Genomic DNA, 14,255 nt, shown 5'->3' on the forward strand with positions numbered 1-14,255 from the left:
TTGTATGTGTTAACATATATAACTTGATTTATTATATTAATTTGCCTACAGCAAATATATTGTATAAATAATTTCCAATGAATGGATAACTAAGTAAAGTAAGATAATTGAGGATCTAATATACCAAAGCACGAGGATTATTCATTTATTCATGTTTAGGTTCTAATTTTCTATGATGTCTGCTACCATGAAATTGAAAACGCATAGAGAAAAAAATTGGAAAATTCATTAAACCTTTAAATCGAAGCGATGAGCTTTATATCAACTTTTAAAGATTAATCTAAAAAGAGCCTACTACTGTTACAGCAAACGTTATGGTAATTCAGGAAGCTATATTTATTGGTGCTAATAGGCATAGTCATGTTAGTGATTACTATAAACCTAAAAGTTTAATTGCATACGGTGCAGGTTCAACTATTGCACTATGGCGTCCTTTGGACCAAAAGCATGGAGGTATTCACTTAACCCTAAAAGGACATGCTTCTGAAGTAACTTGTGTTCGTTTTATTTCAGAAGATAAGTACATGGTTACTGCTGCTGAGGACTCCCAAGTAAAGATTTGGAAAGGCGATGATACATGGGAATGTAAGCAAACTCTTCATCAACAAAACCGTTCTATCACATGTTTGGCTGTTTCTCGTAGGCTCATTATAGCAGGCTTTGCTAATGGTCAGATTACTATTTGGAAGGAAACAGATGAGGGATTCCAACTTGGCTTAGAGTTTAACACGTCTAATGCTATTTTACCACTAACTCTTGCAGTCTATCAACTTGATGAAAATGCATATCTTTTAGCAGTTGGTGGAACTACCGCTAAAGTTCAAATATACTCTCTTACTACAGGCGATACTGTTAAGTGTGAACTTTCCGCTTCATTGGAAGGACATGAGGATTGGGTTAAATCATTGGCGTTCCGTACTAATGGTGTGCATGATATAACCCTGGCATCTGCTTCCCAAGATAGGTACATTAGACTTTGGAACATTAAGATTAATGAGAAGATTGAACCTGAGGAGCCTGGAAAACTGACACTCTTGACCAATAGGAAATATAAATTTAGAGCTACGGAACACTTATCAGTAGCCATCAAGTTTGATGCCTTAATAATGGGACATGATGATTGGATTTCGTCACTGCAGTGGCACGAATCCAAACTGCAATTGCTAGCGTCAACTGCAGACACTTCAATGATGGTCTGGGAACCAGATGAGCATTCTGGTATTTGGGTATGCTCGTCTAGACTAGGAGAAATGGGATCTAAAGGCTCATCTACAGCAACCGGTTCTCCTGGTGGGTTTTGGTCTTGTATTTGGTTTTCAGATGGCAATAATGACTACATTTTGACCAATGGTAAGACCGGTTCTTGGAGAATGTGGAAGTCTGATGGGTGTGGTGGGATTTGGGAGCCGCAATTAGGTATCACAGGTGCTGTTAGACCTGTTACTGACGTTTCTTGGTCTCTAGATGGAAAATATTTGCTTGCGACTTCACTGGACCAAACAACTAGACTTTTTGCTCAGTGGAAAATTGAAGATAAAGGTTCCAGTGCAAAGGCTAGCTGGCATGAATTTTCCAGACCTCAGATTCATGGTTATGACATGATTTGTGTCGCTCCAATCGATAATACTCAGTTCGTCTCTGCGGGCGATGAGAAAGTCATTAGATCTTTTGAAGAGCCACTTAGTGTCGCTCGTCTACTTGAAAAGTTCAGCAACGTGAAGATTGACGATTCTGCCAAGTTTGCTGAGACAGCTGCATTGCCGGCGTTAGGTTTGTCAAATAAAGCTTCTAGTCAGCAAGATAGCAATCAAGACGAAGATCCGGATGTTAGAGAAACTGCAGACAATAAAAACATCTCATATGATGTAGTAGCAGATTTGGAAACCCCACCTCTTGAAGATCAATTGCAGAGACACACTCTGTGGCCAGAACTTGAAAAATTGTACGGTCATGGTTATGAAATATCGTGTTTGGATGTATCACCAGATGGTAAACTGATCGCTTCCGCTTGTAGATCTAACAATGCTCAGAATGCAGTTATAAGAATATTTGATATCACTACTTGGCTAGAAATTAAGCCTCCTTTAGCATTACACAACCTAACTATAACGAAATTGAGGTTTTCAAAATGCAGTAAGTTTCTACTAAGTGTCAGCAGAGATAGGTCTTGGGGCTTATGGTCAAGAAACAGCGACAATACTTTTGAATTGAAGAACAAGAACGAGAAGGCACATAGTAGAATTATCTGGGACTGTGACTGGACAACTACAGAGCTTGGTAAAGCATTTATCACTTCATCAAGAGATAAGACAATTAAATTATGGAGATATAACGATAGTAAAGACGATTTTGAGGTAGAGCAGTCATTGAAATTTACAGAACCTGTGACCTCGGTATCCGCATATCCAAGACTAATTTCAGGAAAACTGATCATTGCAGTTGGGTTAGAAAGTGGTGGTATTTCAATTCATACTTATGAGGATAGATCGTTTAGTGAAACTGTAAACGTTGACGATTCAATAACTCCAGCGGGAAAGATTAATAGAATCAGATGGAGCAATTTAGAAGCTGATGGCAAACTGTTGTTAGGTGTTGCTAGTGCCGATAATTCAGCACGTATATACTCGTTTGAGCTTCGAATTTTTAAATAGACGTTGATAAACTATATAACTATAGATCACCATTTGTTAATAGTCATTATGATCATTGCAGATGAATTTCATGATATATTCCAAGAGTTAAGCCATTCCAAATGCTTGTACTCACTATTATCGCCCGTCATTCCTTGTGCAATTGGAGCAAATAACAGATATGTGTATATGCATCCTCCATACAATGCCATGTAAATTGGATACTTAATATAGCTCTTAGAAGAACTTAAGAAATGGTCAACAATAAAACCAAATACAAATACTGCAAAATACAAGGCTGGAGCATAATGGTGAACGTATGTCACACGTTCCATCATAACAAAGGGAAAGTAATTAAAAAACCATCCTAAAAATGGTAGGAGTCCCTTGATGGTTATTTCCCAAGCATTATCCTTCCTAAAGGCAACACTCTGACGTTGCCATCTTATGATTGTACTTATCCCAAATAAAATGAAAACAAGCAGAGAAGCAGTTGAAAGCCACGTATTATAAGGAGATCCCATTAAGAAATACCTGTTATAAGTGTTTTCCCAAGCGCCCATCCTCATACCTATATGTAAAATTGGCCATTGCCATGCCTTACTGGTGAGACTATCAAATTTTTCTGGATCTGGTAGTAATGCACTATTGGATACTGCCATTGCAAAATTAATAATGATGAAGTTCGTGAAGAAGTTTGGCTTCGGTGGCTTGTATTTTTCGTCAATCGTCAAATTCACGTTCCGATGATCTTCTACATTCCACCAAGATGATTTGTCTCTAGTAGCCCATGGTTGTTTGCAGACAATTTCACCTTGGTGAAACCCCCAATCTGGATATAAAAGACCACTTGAAGCAAGGTAACATCCTAGTTTTGCGTGTCTTAACCTAAACCGAGATGCTATCGGATGAAGGACACTTGGATCTTCTAGTGGATATTTGGGATCACTAGATGGCAAATAATCAACCATTTCTACAATCCAGGATTCATTCTCGCTATTAGCGGCCGTAGTATTACTTCCATAAACCTCGTACCCGTGGAGAAATACATGAGATGGCAAACCTTCACAGGATAAAGTGCTATTTGTCGCGTTATGGAAGAGTTTAATTTGCATCCCATCACTCACCTTTAGATGACCTCCGTTAGATAACGAATCGTATTTCGAATCCGCTGCTTGGACTGTCCAGTTGTTATTTGCGTCCATAAATCCATACCCTGTAACTTGCATTGCCTGTGATCCGGAAGGGTACTTATGGCCGTGAGAATGCAGGAGGACAGGAGTGAGCCCTTGGGATCGAATGGTTATCACGGAGCCAATTTCAACATCCCTGGGAGATTTTGTAATCTTTGTGCCCTCTAAGTTAGCCTGGAGTAAACTGTTTGCACTCTCATCGCCTGGACCGGACTTATATAATAGTGAGAAGTGGATTTTGAAGCATATGACATAAATAGCAAATGGAACAATTATCAAGAGAGCTATTCTCACAATCCAATGGGAATAGTATTTGATGCGGCCCAGGGATCTGTCATAATAGTGCTCAAATAATTCTATTATAGTGTACACTCCAACAAGTAACGTGACGAATAACCCAACCCACTTCACAGAACATACGCACCCAAGCGAAATACCTGTCAGTAACAGCCATAGGAACCACCTCCTACTAAACTGCCTCCGCCTTAGGCTATAGAGCTTCACCATGCATAGAAACGAAGTTGCAGTAAAAAATAGCAGTATGGAATCCAAAAGGATAAACTTCGATAAGATAATGTAAGAGTGCTCCAGTGTAAACATCAAAGTCAATAGCAGCACAACAGGCATACTCAATCCCATTGTTTGAGCAGTGAAATAGGCAACTGGGACGCATAGAACACCAAAACTAGCGCAAAATTGTCGCATAAACTTGAAATTCACCTTATCCGGATAGTATTCACCACTATTGAACGGAAAACTTCCATCAAACCCAGATAGCCATTCCCCAAACCCAACTAGCATCTTACCAAGCGGCGGGTGTAAGTCATGGTAGAACTGATGTTTTATGTAGTAAGATCCAAACCGACCAAAATGCGCTTCATCCCAAATAACCTTTCGATGAAGGTCAATTTTTTGGAACCTTAGGTAAATCGAAAGTATTGTAAAGAGGGATGGAATTAAGACATCTTTACAAAATCCCCATGATAAGTATACCCGTTCAGGCCTTTTGAGTTCATGAAACTCACTGTTATGACTTTTAATCAACTCTTCCTTAGGAACGCTGAAATTTCGTTTCCGTTGCCTTAGATTAAGGTCCGAATCCTTTGGCAAGAATGAAGAGGTAACAGTAGACATGACAACTCCCAGAGCAGTTGATTACTGTGCCGTGTTTGTGTTTCTATTACGGATGAATGAATTTCAATACCGTTTTTCTCCAAACATGAAAACCGAACAGCAATGACTAAACAGATGATAGTGCCTATACTACGTTACAGAAAGCCATTGATGTCAATTTCGGTCGTCCGTAACTGGGTGGAGTCCGATGAAGCAGTGGTTCCTGCTGTTCAATAAACTCGAAGTTTTTCTGAATGATGACGTTTTGCTCATTGATGCTACATAGTGAAAGGATATCGTTTACATTACCCAAGAGAGATGTCGGCGGCTGATCATTACAAACAGCTATTATAAGCTACTATGGACGTTAATCTAGTTAGATATCCCGTAATTTCAAATATAACAGCATGCATTAAATTACGTCATAAAATTCCGTTCCAAAGTCATCACCAACATCTGTATCCTCTTCATCGATGATCCGTTAATGCGAAACTAATCCCTTTTAAGTCAACCTTTATATTTTTAATCCAACAGAGCATTGAATATTTGTGCAACTGGTGTACTCTAAAATGACTACTTCAGATGGGAGACAATGTGTACGACGCTCAAATGATAGGTACAAGCGGCACAGATTAAGTGGAAAATCCATGGAGAGGAATTATCGCATATATGCGAATAGCTGGATTCCCTAGTATCTCAGCGGGCTGAATCTTAGGGACATCTCTGTAAGATACGACGATTAAAACGCCGTAGACTCAAGATTCGCTCAATGCTTTGAGGAAGTTGTTGGAATATGCTATGACACGGACACTCGGAAATCCAGAGTGAAACATATATAAACAGGTAATAAACCTGTTAGCCTCAGTAAGCTAGCTCTGAAGCATTTCAAATACCAAGCAGTCGACTTAAAGTAGTTGTTACGACTACCACTATGTGGGCACCATTCTCTATTCTCTTTGCGCTCTTTGCCTGTGCGCACGCTTACAGCAACGAAATCTTCGAAAGGTTGTCATATGGCGCTTTCTTAGCCAATAGTGCCTATTGTGTGAACACCCTCATACTCAACGACCTATTCCATAAAGGCGACTACTTCCTCAAGAAACAAGGTTTGGATATTGTTCACTCTTTTGGTGACACAAAACATCACAAAGCATACTCTGGTACTGGATTTGTAGCTTTAGACAAAACAACAAAGCAGATATTAGTTACATTCAGAGGCTCCGCTACAGTTACTGATTGGATCGTTGACTTCGATTTCGAACTGGTACCATACCAACCTTTGGCCACAGGCAACCAATGTCCTCAGTGTTCGGTTCACCACGGCATATACGAGCAATTCAAAATATTCCACGACGAGGTGCTCAAGGCAGTTACCGACTTACATAACCAGCACCCTGATTTTGAGCTCATCGTTGCCGGGCATTCTCTAGGTGGGGGATATGCATTAATAATGGGAATAGAATTCCAACTGTTGGGTTTTAAGCCTAGCGTGTTGACATATGGCGCATTGAGAATAGGCAATAAAGAGATGAATCAATGGATCAATTCAATCTTCAAGGCTGAAGAAGCACTATCAAGAATCAATAATGGTGAGAATTACTACAACACATTTTTACGTGTTGTACAAACCAAAGACCTTGTTCCATTATTACCACCAGGTGGGTCATATGGCCATGCAGGTATTTTATTCACAATTAAAGACGCGTCAACGTTTAATCCACCCATGAAAAACGTTAGACTTGATGGATTGTCACCGCAGCCCTTTGATGTGCGTTCGGTCGCAGATATCCTCAAAGCAATAGTAAAGGCACCAGGGGAACATCTTTCCTACCTCAGAAGAATGGCAGGGTTGTGTGTTCGTGAAAGTGTTATGATAAATTGATTATCAAATCTCTTCTTATGTCTTTAGGTTTTATCAAACTTTTATGCCATCCATTGTAATTGGAGCTTGCCGGAAGGCTCCGAGCGCGATGAGTTCTATGGGATCTTAGCGTTGCCACAAGTTACACCCATACGTAATTCTTTAAAGTTTTTTAGAATAGTTATAACAATGAACGTATTTGTTACTCGTAACAATTGTACTCATTTGTTGGGTCCATAGTAGAGCCTTGGCGGCAGTAAAATGTTGAGTGATTGTTAACAGAGTAAAATCCTCACGTGATGGTTGCCATTCACATAATTGAAGCATTGGCGATGTAAGTTGGGATCTCAGAGTATAACAGTTCGTTGGAGCAGTTATAAGGCTTCTTAGCTCCACATACATTTTTTTTAGTGCTGGGTTGTAATAGAGTTTGTAGTTGACTATTATGGGTTTTTAAAAAGTCCATGCTTCATGATGGAATTCATATCCTTGATAGGCAAAATGCTCCAATGCCATCGAAGTTTAAACGAGGAGCAGCTGTATGCTCATCGCAATTTATGCTGTTTATACTGCTTAATTGGCGAATGACACCGACGATGTCACCGAATATTTCATTGTCACCGAGCGACGTAAAACATTTTAAATGAATATAATTCACTAATAAATCGTTCTGGGTGCACGATAATAGCAGTCACTACCCATTAAGGATTCTCGCCGTTAAGCTGTTTTTCGTAGAGCATCTTATGTGCGATTATCCTGTCCCGCCACTTAGCACCGTTATACTCATAGAAATACTCATTTTAATGCCTACAAGGAACCTGCTCCCCGTCTCCATTGTGGGCTTGCTGTAAGATGAAACTTCAATTAGGTAAAGGCTTCTGTCTACCGCGTAAGTGAACTCTTAACCGATAATCTTTAATATTGTACAAGAGCACCTTTCAGCAAGGTTCCTATCTCATGAATCTAATAATCTAGAAGCAGTCTTCAATGAAGGCAATATCATGACTATAAGCCCCAGCTTCCAGCAATAATTTTATTCTATCCATATGTCGCTATGAGCTTGGTCACATTAACTTCAGGTACTAATAACCACATCCAGACGCATCCGTAAGTCGGCGTAGCAATGCTGGGGGGATTACAACTTTAAGACATAATAAGCAGTCACTAAAATGCTTGAAGATGATACTATGCAGGCAATATCGACCATTTTCTCCAAGATCTTGATAGTACCGTATATGTACGGATATCGACAAGATATAAGACGTTGCTCGTGCCTAGAATCTTTTAACTAGGAAATTCTCGTCAAGGCAGTACATTGTACATGATCTAGTTCATCTAAATGACGAGTAAAGGTTGTGGAACCCAGATTGTGAATAATTTGCACCGTCTCCCTAATGTAAAGTTGTGATAAGAAGTTAGCATGTGTAGAACTATATCCAGAATTCAAAAGATGACTGCGTGCCTTTATCTATCTCTACAGTGAATGTGGGGGTAGGTTCCAGGAGATAATAGTATTAATTGTGCTGCTATGGTTGACGAAAAACGTTGATTAATGTTACGAACCAATATATAAAAGGTTGATTAAAGGAGTCTTCTTAATGGTGACTGTTTGGATTGTGTTCGTTCTGCTGAGAGTCTCAGCGATTGAGAAGTTAATTCTTAAAAAATGAAGTTGATCCCGTTGTTATTTTTATCCATATGTGTCTCGTGTGTCCATTCTTACTCTGAGGAGTTGTTTGAAAGGATCAAACGTGCTTCGCTGTTAGCCAATGATGCTTATTGTGTTAACAGTATTATGATACCTGATTTTTTGAACTCACCAATATCTTACATTGAACAGCAGGGAGTCAAGGTGCTTAAAGTCTTCCAGCCCAAGAGAGTATCGTTAATTCTATCTGGAAATGGTTTCATAGGTCTTGATGAGGAAAGAAAGGAGATTATTGTGTCTTTCAGAGGGTCCATCTCTGTCATGGACTGGCTTTCGGACTTTTACTTTGACACAGCAGAATATAATCCATTGCACGGCCAGGTCCAGTGTGAAGGAAACTGTTTGGTCCATCTTGGTGTGCTAAAGCAATTCTCTATTATCTATCAGGACGTTATGGACACCTACTTACCACTCTTAGAGCAGTATCCAGACTTCACCACTGTTGTCACAGGCCATTCTCTAGGAGGAGGGTTTGCTTACTTGATGGGTATTGAATTGCAGACTTTGGGTATCAAGACAAGTTTGGTAACATTCGGTGCCTTAAGGATGGGTAACGAAGATTTGAACAAATGGGTCGACAAATTATTCAACACCGACGAGGCTCTAGAGCAAATCAAGAATAACGAGAACCCAACCAGAGCATACCTCCGTGTCATACAAGAAATGGATATTGTCCCACTTGTTCCTCCAGGTCCTATCTACGGCCATTCTGGTATCCAGTTTAGCATCCGCAAGCTGTCTGGATTCTCTCCATCGATGAGCCAAGTTCGCTTAGATGGTGCACACTTGGAGTTGCAGGAAATCATCGAGGAGATGTTCCTCACTGGCAGGATTACAGCAATTCTAGGTGTTATCGACCACATCTCATACTTCAGAAGAATGGCATTGCCATGTATGATTGACAGTGTGATGTAAAGTGCTATCAGTTCTCGGCTTTCAGAGTGTTAGCGCCGCTCTTCTCTTATATCATGTATCAAGTTGAATAATTTTTAAGTGTCGGTTCACGTCTCCGCCGGTGGAAGATCTTTTAACCGCACTATTGTGAATGAACTTTTACTTTATTATTGTCTTTATCTAGCGTAACGCTTAGATTGTAGATTTACCTTTGAAAATCCTGATCTTACGTTACGGAGAAAAATATGCAGGAAGCTTCTTTATTCCATTACGCTATCCATAAAAATCGTGATCGTCAATTAAATGCGGGGTACGGGGTAACTGTATATTCTACTAGAAGGCGCAGTTCTTGAATCCACGAATGGGCTTTAGTTCTTCAAACTTAATACATTGCCATAGCGCCTCTTCTAACCTATCGGAATCCTTATATTCATCATACACTTTAGAGGCATACCACCATATCTCCGGGGTGTGATACCCCTCTATGGAACGTTCAATACAGCTCTCTAGCATTAGTTTCAACTGCGCAACAGCTGCAGACCGGTCCTTTTCGTTTGCAAAGGCACTGATTGGGGACGGGCCATGATTCGAATCGTGAACAGTGACGCTCTTATGCCTGGTAAAGTTCTCCACTTTGTCATTCGCATCAGGGTATAGGACCTTGGCGAAGCCTACAATGGCGTCAATGTTGGCTGGATCAAAACATAGCACGTTTTGGAATTCGTTCATGGCGGTTAAGTTATCAGTTGATAACGATATGTAACCCTTTGTAGTATTGACGTTAAGATTTGTGAAGCTGGTGGTAACTCGCTTAGCTTCGTCAATTGCCTCCTGTGCATTAGCTAGGTCATTGTCTTGTATGAACAACTTTGCAGCAAAGAACCAGATAGACTGGAACAAGTACTCTTTAGTTTGTTTATGTTGTGGACCGATCCTGCACTCGTCATTGCTATTCTCGTCAGTAGTAGGAAACAACATTGAGTATAGCTGATATACTTCAGGGAGCATTTCTAGGGCATCCTTAATACCAACGGTTTCCTTTACTAGTGATAATTGAGTCAACTTTAAATGTATGAGTTGCCATTTATCTACGACCTTTAATCTGCCCTCTTCAGCTGCTTCTGTCATCGCTTCTAAGACTGACCAAACGATCTTTAAAGAAGCCGCTTTGTTCTCTTGGATAGATTCACACAGTGCCAAGAGGTGCCATGATTTGTAGTCTTCTGGGGCCACGTTCAAGACGGCAGTTTTTAGAAACTTGACGCATTTCTCTATACGTCTCATTGACGCCAACACATAGGCGTACTGAAACTTTATATCGAGGTTATTGGAATCCAAGCACATTGCATTCGCAAGATAATAACTCAAGTCCTTTTGTAGCAGGTGTGTTAAGGAGCTTTTCTCATACTGATAAAACAAGTACCAGGCATCTGCAAGCGCTCTAGCCAAATTCGAAGGAACCCACAATTGGAAAGAGTTGGAGAACCAGTCTATACTGTCCTCATTCGAAATTAGCTTCAAATTATAATACTGGTAAAATTCGCTTACAATCTGTTTGTATTTGGCCAAAGACTTTACCCTGCTAAAAGTTTGACCGATTTCCTCAGGGATAGTGTCTCGCTTCATAACTTGACCGTAGGCATCAATGAGAGAAATCACGTCATAAGTACCTGTCAATCTACGACGACGCTCGGAGTAATTAATGAAATTAATGAAATTCAACAACCCAACACGGTCTTCACCCACGCTGAAGTAATAAAATATTGCAGCCTTTGAAATACTGATGCTCTGAAAAGTAACTGCTACAGCTCTTTCGATAATAGCGCCCCAATCCCGTGAAAGAGGTCCAGTAGCCCTGCGAAAGTAAAACTGTAATACTGCGAAGAATTCCTCCAGCTCAAAATTGTTGCTTTCATGCGCAGATGGGAACCTCGACCCCGCCAGTAACTTTTTACAATAACTTATCAACTCAGCCTCTGGGAATTTCTGATCAACAAGAATGCCAAACAAATAGCTCATTGGGCTGCTCCCAAATTCGGATTGAATTTCCTTCCAAGTAAATGTGGTAGATGTAATCAATTTTTCCAAATAGTACCAAACTAATGTGTAGGATTCTTTGGGAATTGTACGACAATATTGCAGAACCTGTAAATCAACTATAGATCCCATTTTAATTCTGTAGCATAGATTTTCTAGCTGCAAAAGACACCAGAAATTAAAGTATTGTTCCCTAACACCATCGATAGTTCCCAACGCGTACAAAAGCCTGTCAGCCTCCATTCCGTTACCAAGGTAATAATTTGCTATTCCAGAGACATTTTTGAGTATTGCAGAATGCAATTCCTCAGAAACATCTGGTTCCAGCTTCTGACTATCTTCTAATAGTACCTTCCACATTGATAAGTCCGAATTTTCATCGAAAGTATGGAACATTACACGGTAATGTAACGCTAAGATACTGTCTAGAATACTGTCACCGCTTCCGACTGCATTCAAGCCCACTAGACGGGCCTCTAAAGCAGCCGCAATAGGATCCACAACGTTCGTTGAGTCCATAGTCCCTCTACTTGTCTTCAATCTGATCATCTGGTGTTTACGTAGGTCCACTTAATTGAGAAATCTGGTTACTAACGAAAATCATTATGTACGTCGTCTATAAACGAGAGAACTTAATGCTGTGGAGCGGGAGGGGTCGTAGTTGGCTTCTTCTTCTTTTTGACTTCTATCTGCTCCACTTTAACGTTCTCTAGGCCTCTCTCAGCCAACAATGAGTGAATGTAGGCTTCAACCTCGTCTGCAATATCACCTTGCACTATTACTTCCTCTTTCTTCTCGGCATTCTTGGAAACAGAGCAACCGGTCGCAAACTTGGAGGCGAAGGTTTTAGCCAGCTTCTTCATATCGATCTGGAACACTTCGAGCCCAGATACGGCTATCATACACTTCTTCTTAGTTCTGGCCTCTCTTTTAATAATAACTTTTGACGATAGCTTCTTAGCAAGTTCCCTTTGTTCCCGGGACTCCTCCTTAGCCTGAAGCTTCTGCAATTTCTTCTCCAATTCCTCTTCTCTGGCTTCGCCAATTGATGACTTAGCTAAAGCCCCTTCAATAGCTTTTACATCTGCGCCTTCAGCAGCTTCGGTGTTTCCATATAGCGAGGTATACAAATCAGGATGCGCCTCCTGCAACCATGCCTTGCAACGCTTAAACTTACCCGTAAACTCACAATAATCCGGGGGTAACGTGCACACTTCGCAATATACAACTGATTTTAACGACATGCTTTATCTTTTCTGCGCCCTGTTTTCGACGTTTGCTCACACTTAAACAAGGAAGAACTTTTCAGCATGAAAACACGCCAGACATTGCTTTTGGCGATGGAGTATAGACGCCGCCAAAAACACACAACAAGTCCTATAAATGACTACAAACACTGTTATAATCACTTCTTCAGTACTCGAAGTCACCTCAGATTCCTTCGTAACCGAGTATAGTGATTTCTTAAACAACGCAGTTTTGTCGCAGTTCACTGTGACAGATGACTGCCCCCTTGAACTTTATGTGCTCCCAAACCTCAAACGACTAATAGTGGTGTCGCCATCGTCAGAAATATCACAATACGTCATCACACAATCAAAGAAACACGCCGCCGACCCAAGCGGAGTCCGCTTCAACGCATGCTTCGCACTGTTTGACACTAAAAAGAGCAATTATTTGGAGCTTCCAAAGTCTAAAAAGATTCGACTTGTGTCACCACCACAATCTCCACCATCAGAGTTTGACTTCGATAGAACAGAAGAACATCCTAACCGCGAAACAGGACACGAAATGCCAGCTGAACTACTAGATGCTTCACAACCGGACGCCTTTCAACCGGGTAAGTCCTACCTTGTGCACGAGAACAGCGCGGTGGCTAACATAGTCCTACATCCCTGTGAAAACCAGTTCACCGATAAAGAACCAACCCTGGGATCCATACACACCATGGTCCCGCCTCGGTCTATTTACGATGATGAGTAGATTTAGCCGCCAAGGCCAATTGCTACCACCTGGGCCGGCAGGTTATGTAATCACAAAGCAAGTTCAAATATCAGTTTGCACGAACCAATAAGAGTGCGTAATGCCAGCTCAGACGAACCGGAAAAAACTACGGTTTGAAAGTATGCAAGATTTCTTTCGCCGCCCCCATCCTTCGTCTTTTTATGGCGGTTGCTTTGATAGGTTAGAGAATTTAGCCATTTGTGACTTAAAGTAGTGGAAAATCAGAAATTGTTATCGGCAGAAGTTCAAAATGTTGTCTAGAGCAGTTTTAAGAAGTTGTTCATTGAACAGAGCTTTTTTGAGAAGCCCTTCTTTGAGATGTGGCACCTCATATGCTATGCCAAGATTAATTTCACAAGTTAACTCTATTAGAAAGTACTCCGACCACCATGAAGAAACTTTTGAGGAATTCACTGCGAGATTCGAAAAGGAATTCGAGGAGGCTTATGACTTGTTTGAGGTCCAAAGAGTGTTGAATAACTGTTTTTCCTACGATTTGGTACCAGCTCCTGCTGTGTTAGAGAAGGCTTTGCTTGCTGCAAGAAGAGTTAATGATTTGCCAACGGCAATTAGAGTTTTTGAGGCCTTGAAATACAAGGTTGAAACCGAGGACCAATACAAGGCTTACTTAGAAGAATTGAGTGACCTCAGAAAGGAATTGGGAATTCCTTTGAAGGAAGAACTTTTCCCTGAATCTTCCTAAGCTAAGGGTTCCGGTCTAAATATTAATTGATTTTCCCGGTGTTGTTTTGTCCCGATAAACGCGCTAAATTATTTATACTGTCAGCAAACCTTTATATATATTTAAATAACGA

At 40.6% G+C, this 14,255-nt stretch overlaps 8 protein-coding genes across 8 annotated transcripts; 5 read left to right on the top strand and 3 right to left on the bottom strand.

Moving 5' to 3' along the window:
- Positions 1–314: 314 nt before the first annotated feature.
- Positions 315–2,651, top strand: ELP2 (Elongator subunit ELP2; the record flags this gene model as incomplete). The annotated part of the gene is made up of 1 exon (XM_018130232.1): positions 315–2,651. The coding sequence occupies one exon, from the start codon at positions 315–317 to the stop codon at positions 2,649–2,651; it is 2,337 nt and encodes a 778-aa protein (XP_017985672.1).
- Positions 2,652–2,719: 68 nt separating this feature from the next.
- On the bottom strand, positions 2,720–4,957 carry PMT6 (dolichyl-phosphate-mannose-protein mannosyltransferase PMT6; the record flags this gene model as incomplete). The annotated part of the gene is made up of 1 exon (XM_018130231.1): positions 2,720–4,957. One exon carries the CDS (start codon positions 4,955–4,957, stop codon positions 2,720–2,722), a length of 2,238 nt encoding a protein of 745 aa, XP_017985673.1.
- Positions 4,958–5,867: 910 nt separating this feature from the next.
- On the top strand, positions 5,868–6,818 carry AW171_hschr2190 (lipase family protein; the record flags this gene model as incomplete). The annotated part of the gene is made up of 1 exon (XM_018130230.1): positions 5,868–6,818. One exon carries the CDS (start codon positions 5,868–5,870, stop codon positions 6,816–6,818), a length of 951 nt encoding a protein of 316 aa, XP_017985674.1.
- A 1,645-nt stretch (positions 6,819–8,463) lies between these two features.
- Positions 8,464–9,420, top strand: AW171_hschr2191 (lipase family protein; the record flags this gene model as incomplete). Its single annotated transcript, XM_018130229.1, has 1 exon — positions 8,464–9,420. The coding sequence occupies one exon, from the start codon at positions 8,464–8,466 to the stop codon at positions 9,418–9,420; it is 957 nt and encodes a 318-aa protein (XP_017985675.1).
- A 312-nt stretch (positions 9,421–9,732) lies between these two features.
- YPP1 (Ypp1p) lies at positions 9,733–11,985 on the bottom strand (the record flags this gene model as incomplete). The annotated part of the gene is made up of 1 exon (XM_018130228.1): positions 9,733–11,985. One exon carries the CDS (start codon positions 11,983–11,985, stop codon positions 9,733–9,735), a length of 2,253 nt encoding a protein of 750 aa, XP_017985676.1.
- Positions 11,986–12,068: 83 nt separating this feature from the next.
- Positions 12,069–12,680, bottom strand: TMA22 (Tma22p; the record flags this gene model as incomplete). The annotated part of the gene is made up of 1 exon (XM_018130227.1): positions 12,069–12,680. The coding sequence occupies one exon, from the start codon at positions 12,678–12,680 to the stop codon at positions 12,069–12,071; it is 612 nt and encodes a 203-aa protein (XP_017985677.1).
- Positions 12,681–12,819: 139 nt separating this feature from the next.
- RCN1 (Rcn1p) lies at positions 12,820–13,419 on the top strand (the record flags this gene model as incomplete). The annotated part of the gene is made up of 1 exon (XM_018130226.1): positions 12,820–13,419. The coding sequence occupies one exon, from the start codon at positions 12,820–12,822 to the stop codon at positions 13,417–13,419; it is 600 nt and encodes a 199-aa protein (XP_017985678.1).
- Positions 13,420–13,690: 271 nt separating this feature from the next.
- On the top strand, positions 13,691–14,143 carry COX6 (cytochrome c oxidase subunit VI; the record flags this gene model as incomplete). The annotated part of the gene is made up of 1 exon (XM_018130225.1): positions 13,691–14,143. One exon carries the CDS (start codon positions 13,691–13,693, stop codon positions 14,141–14,143), a length of 453 nt encoding a protein of 150 aa, XP_017985679.1.
- Positions 14,144–14,255: the final 112 nt, after the last annotated feature.

Source organism: Eremothecium sinecaudum, chromosome II (assembly GCF_001548555.1).
Source record: "Eremothecium sinecaudum strain ATCC 58844 chromosome II, complete sequence".
NCBI classification, from domain to species: Eukaryota; Fungi; Ascomycota; class Saccharomycetes; order Saccharomycetales; family Saccharomycetaceae; genus Eremothecium; species Eremothecium sinecaudum.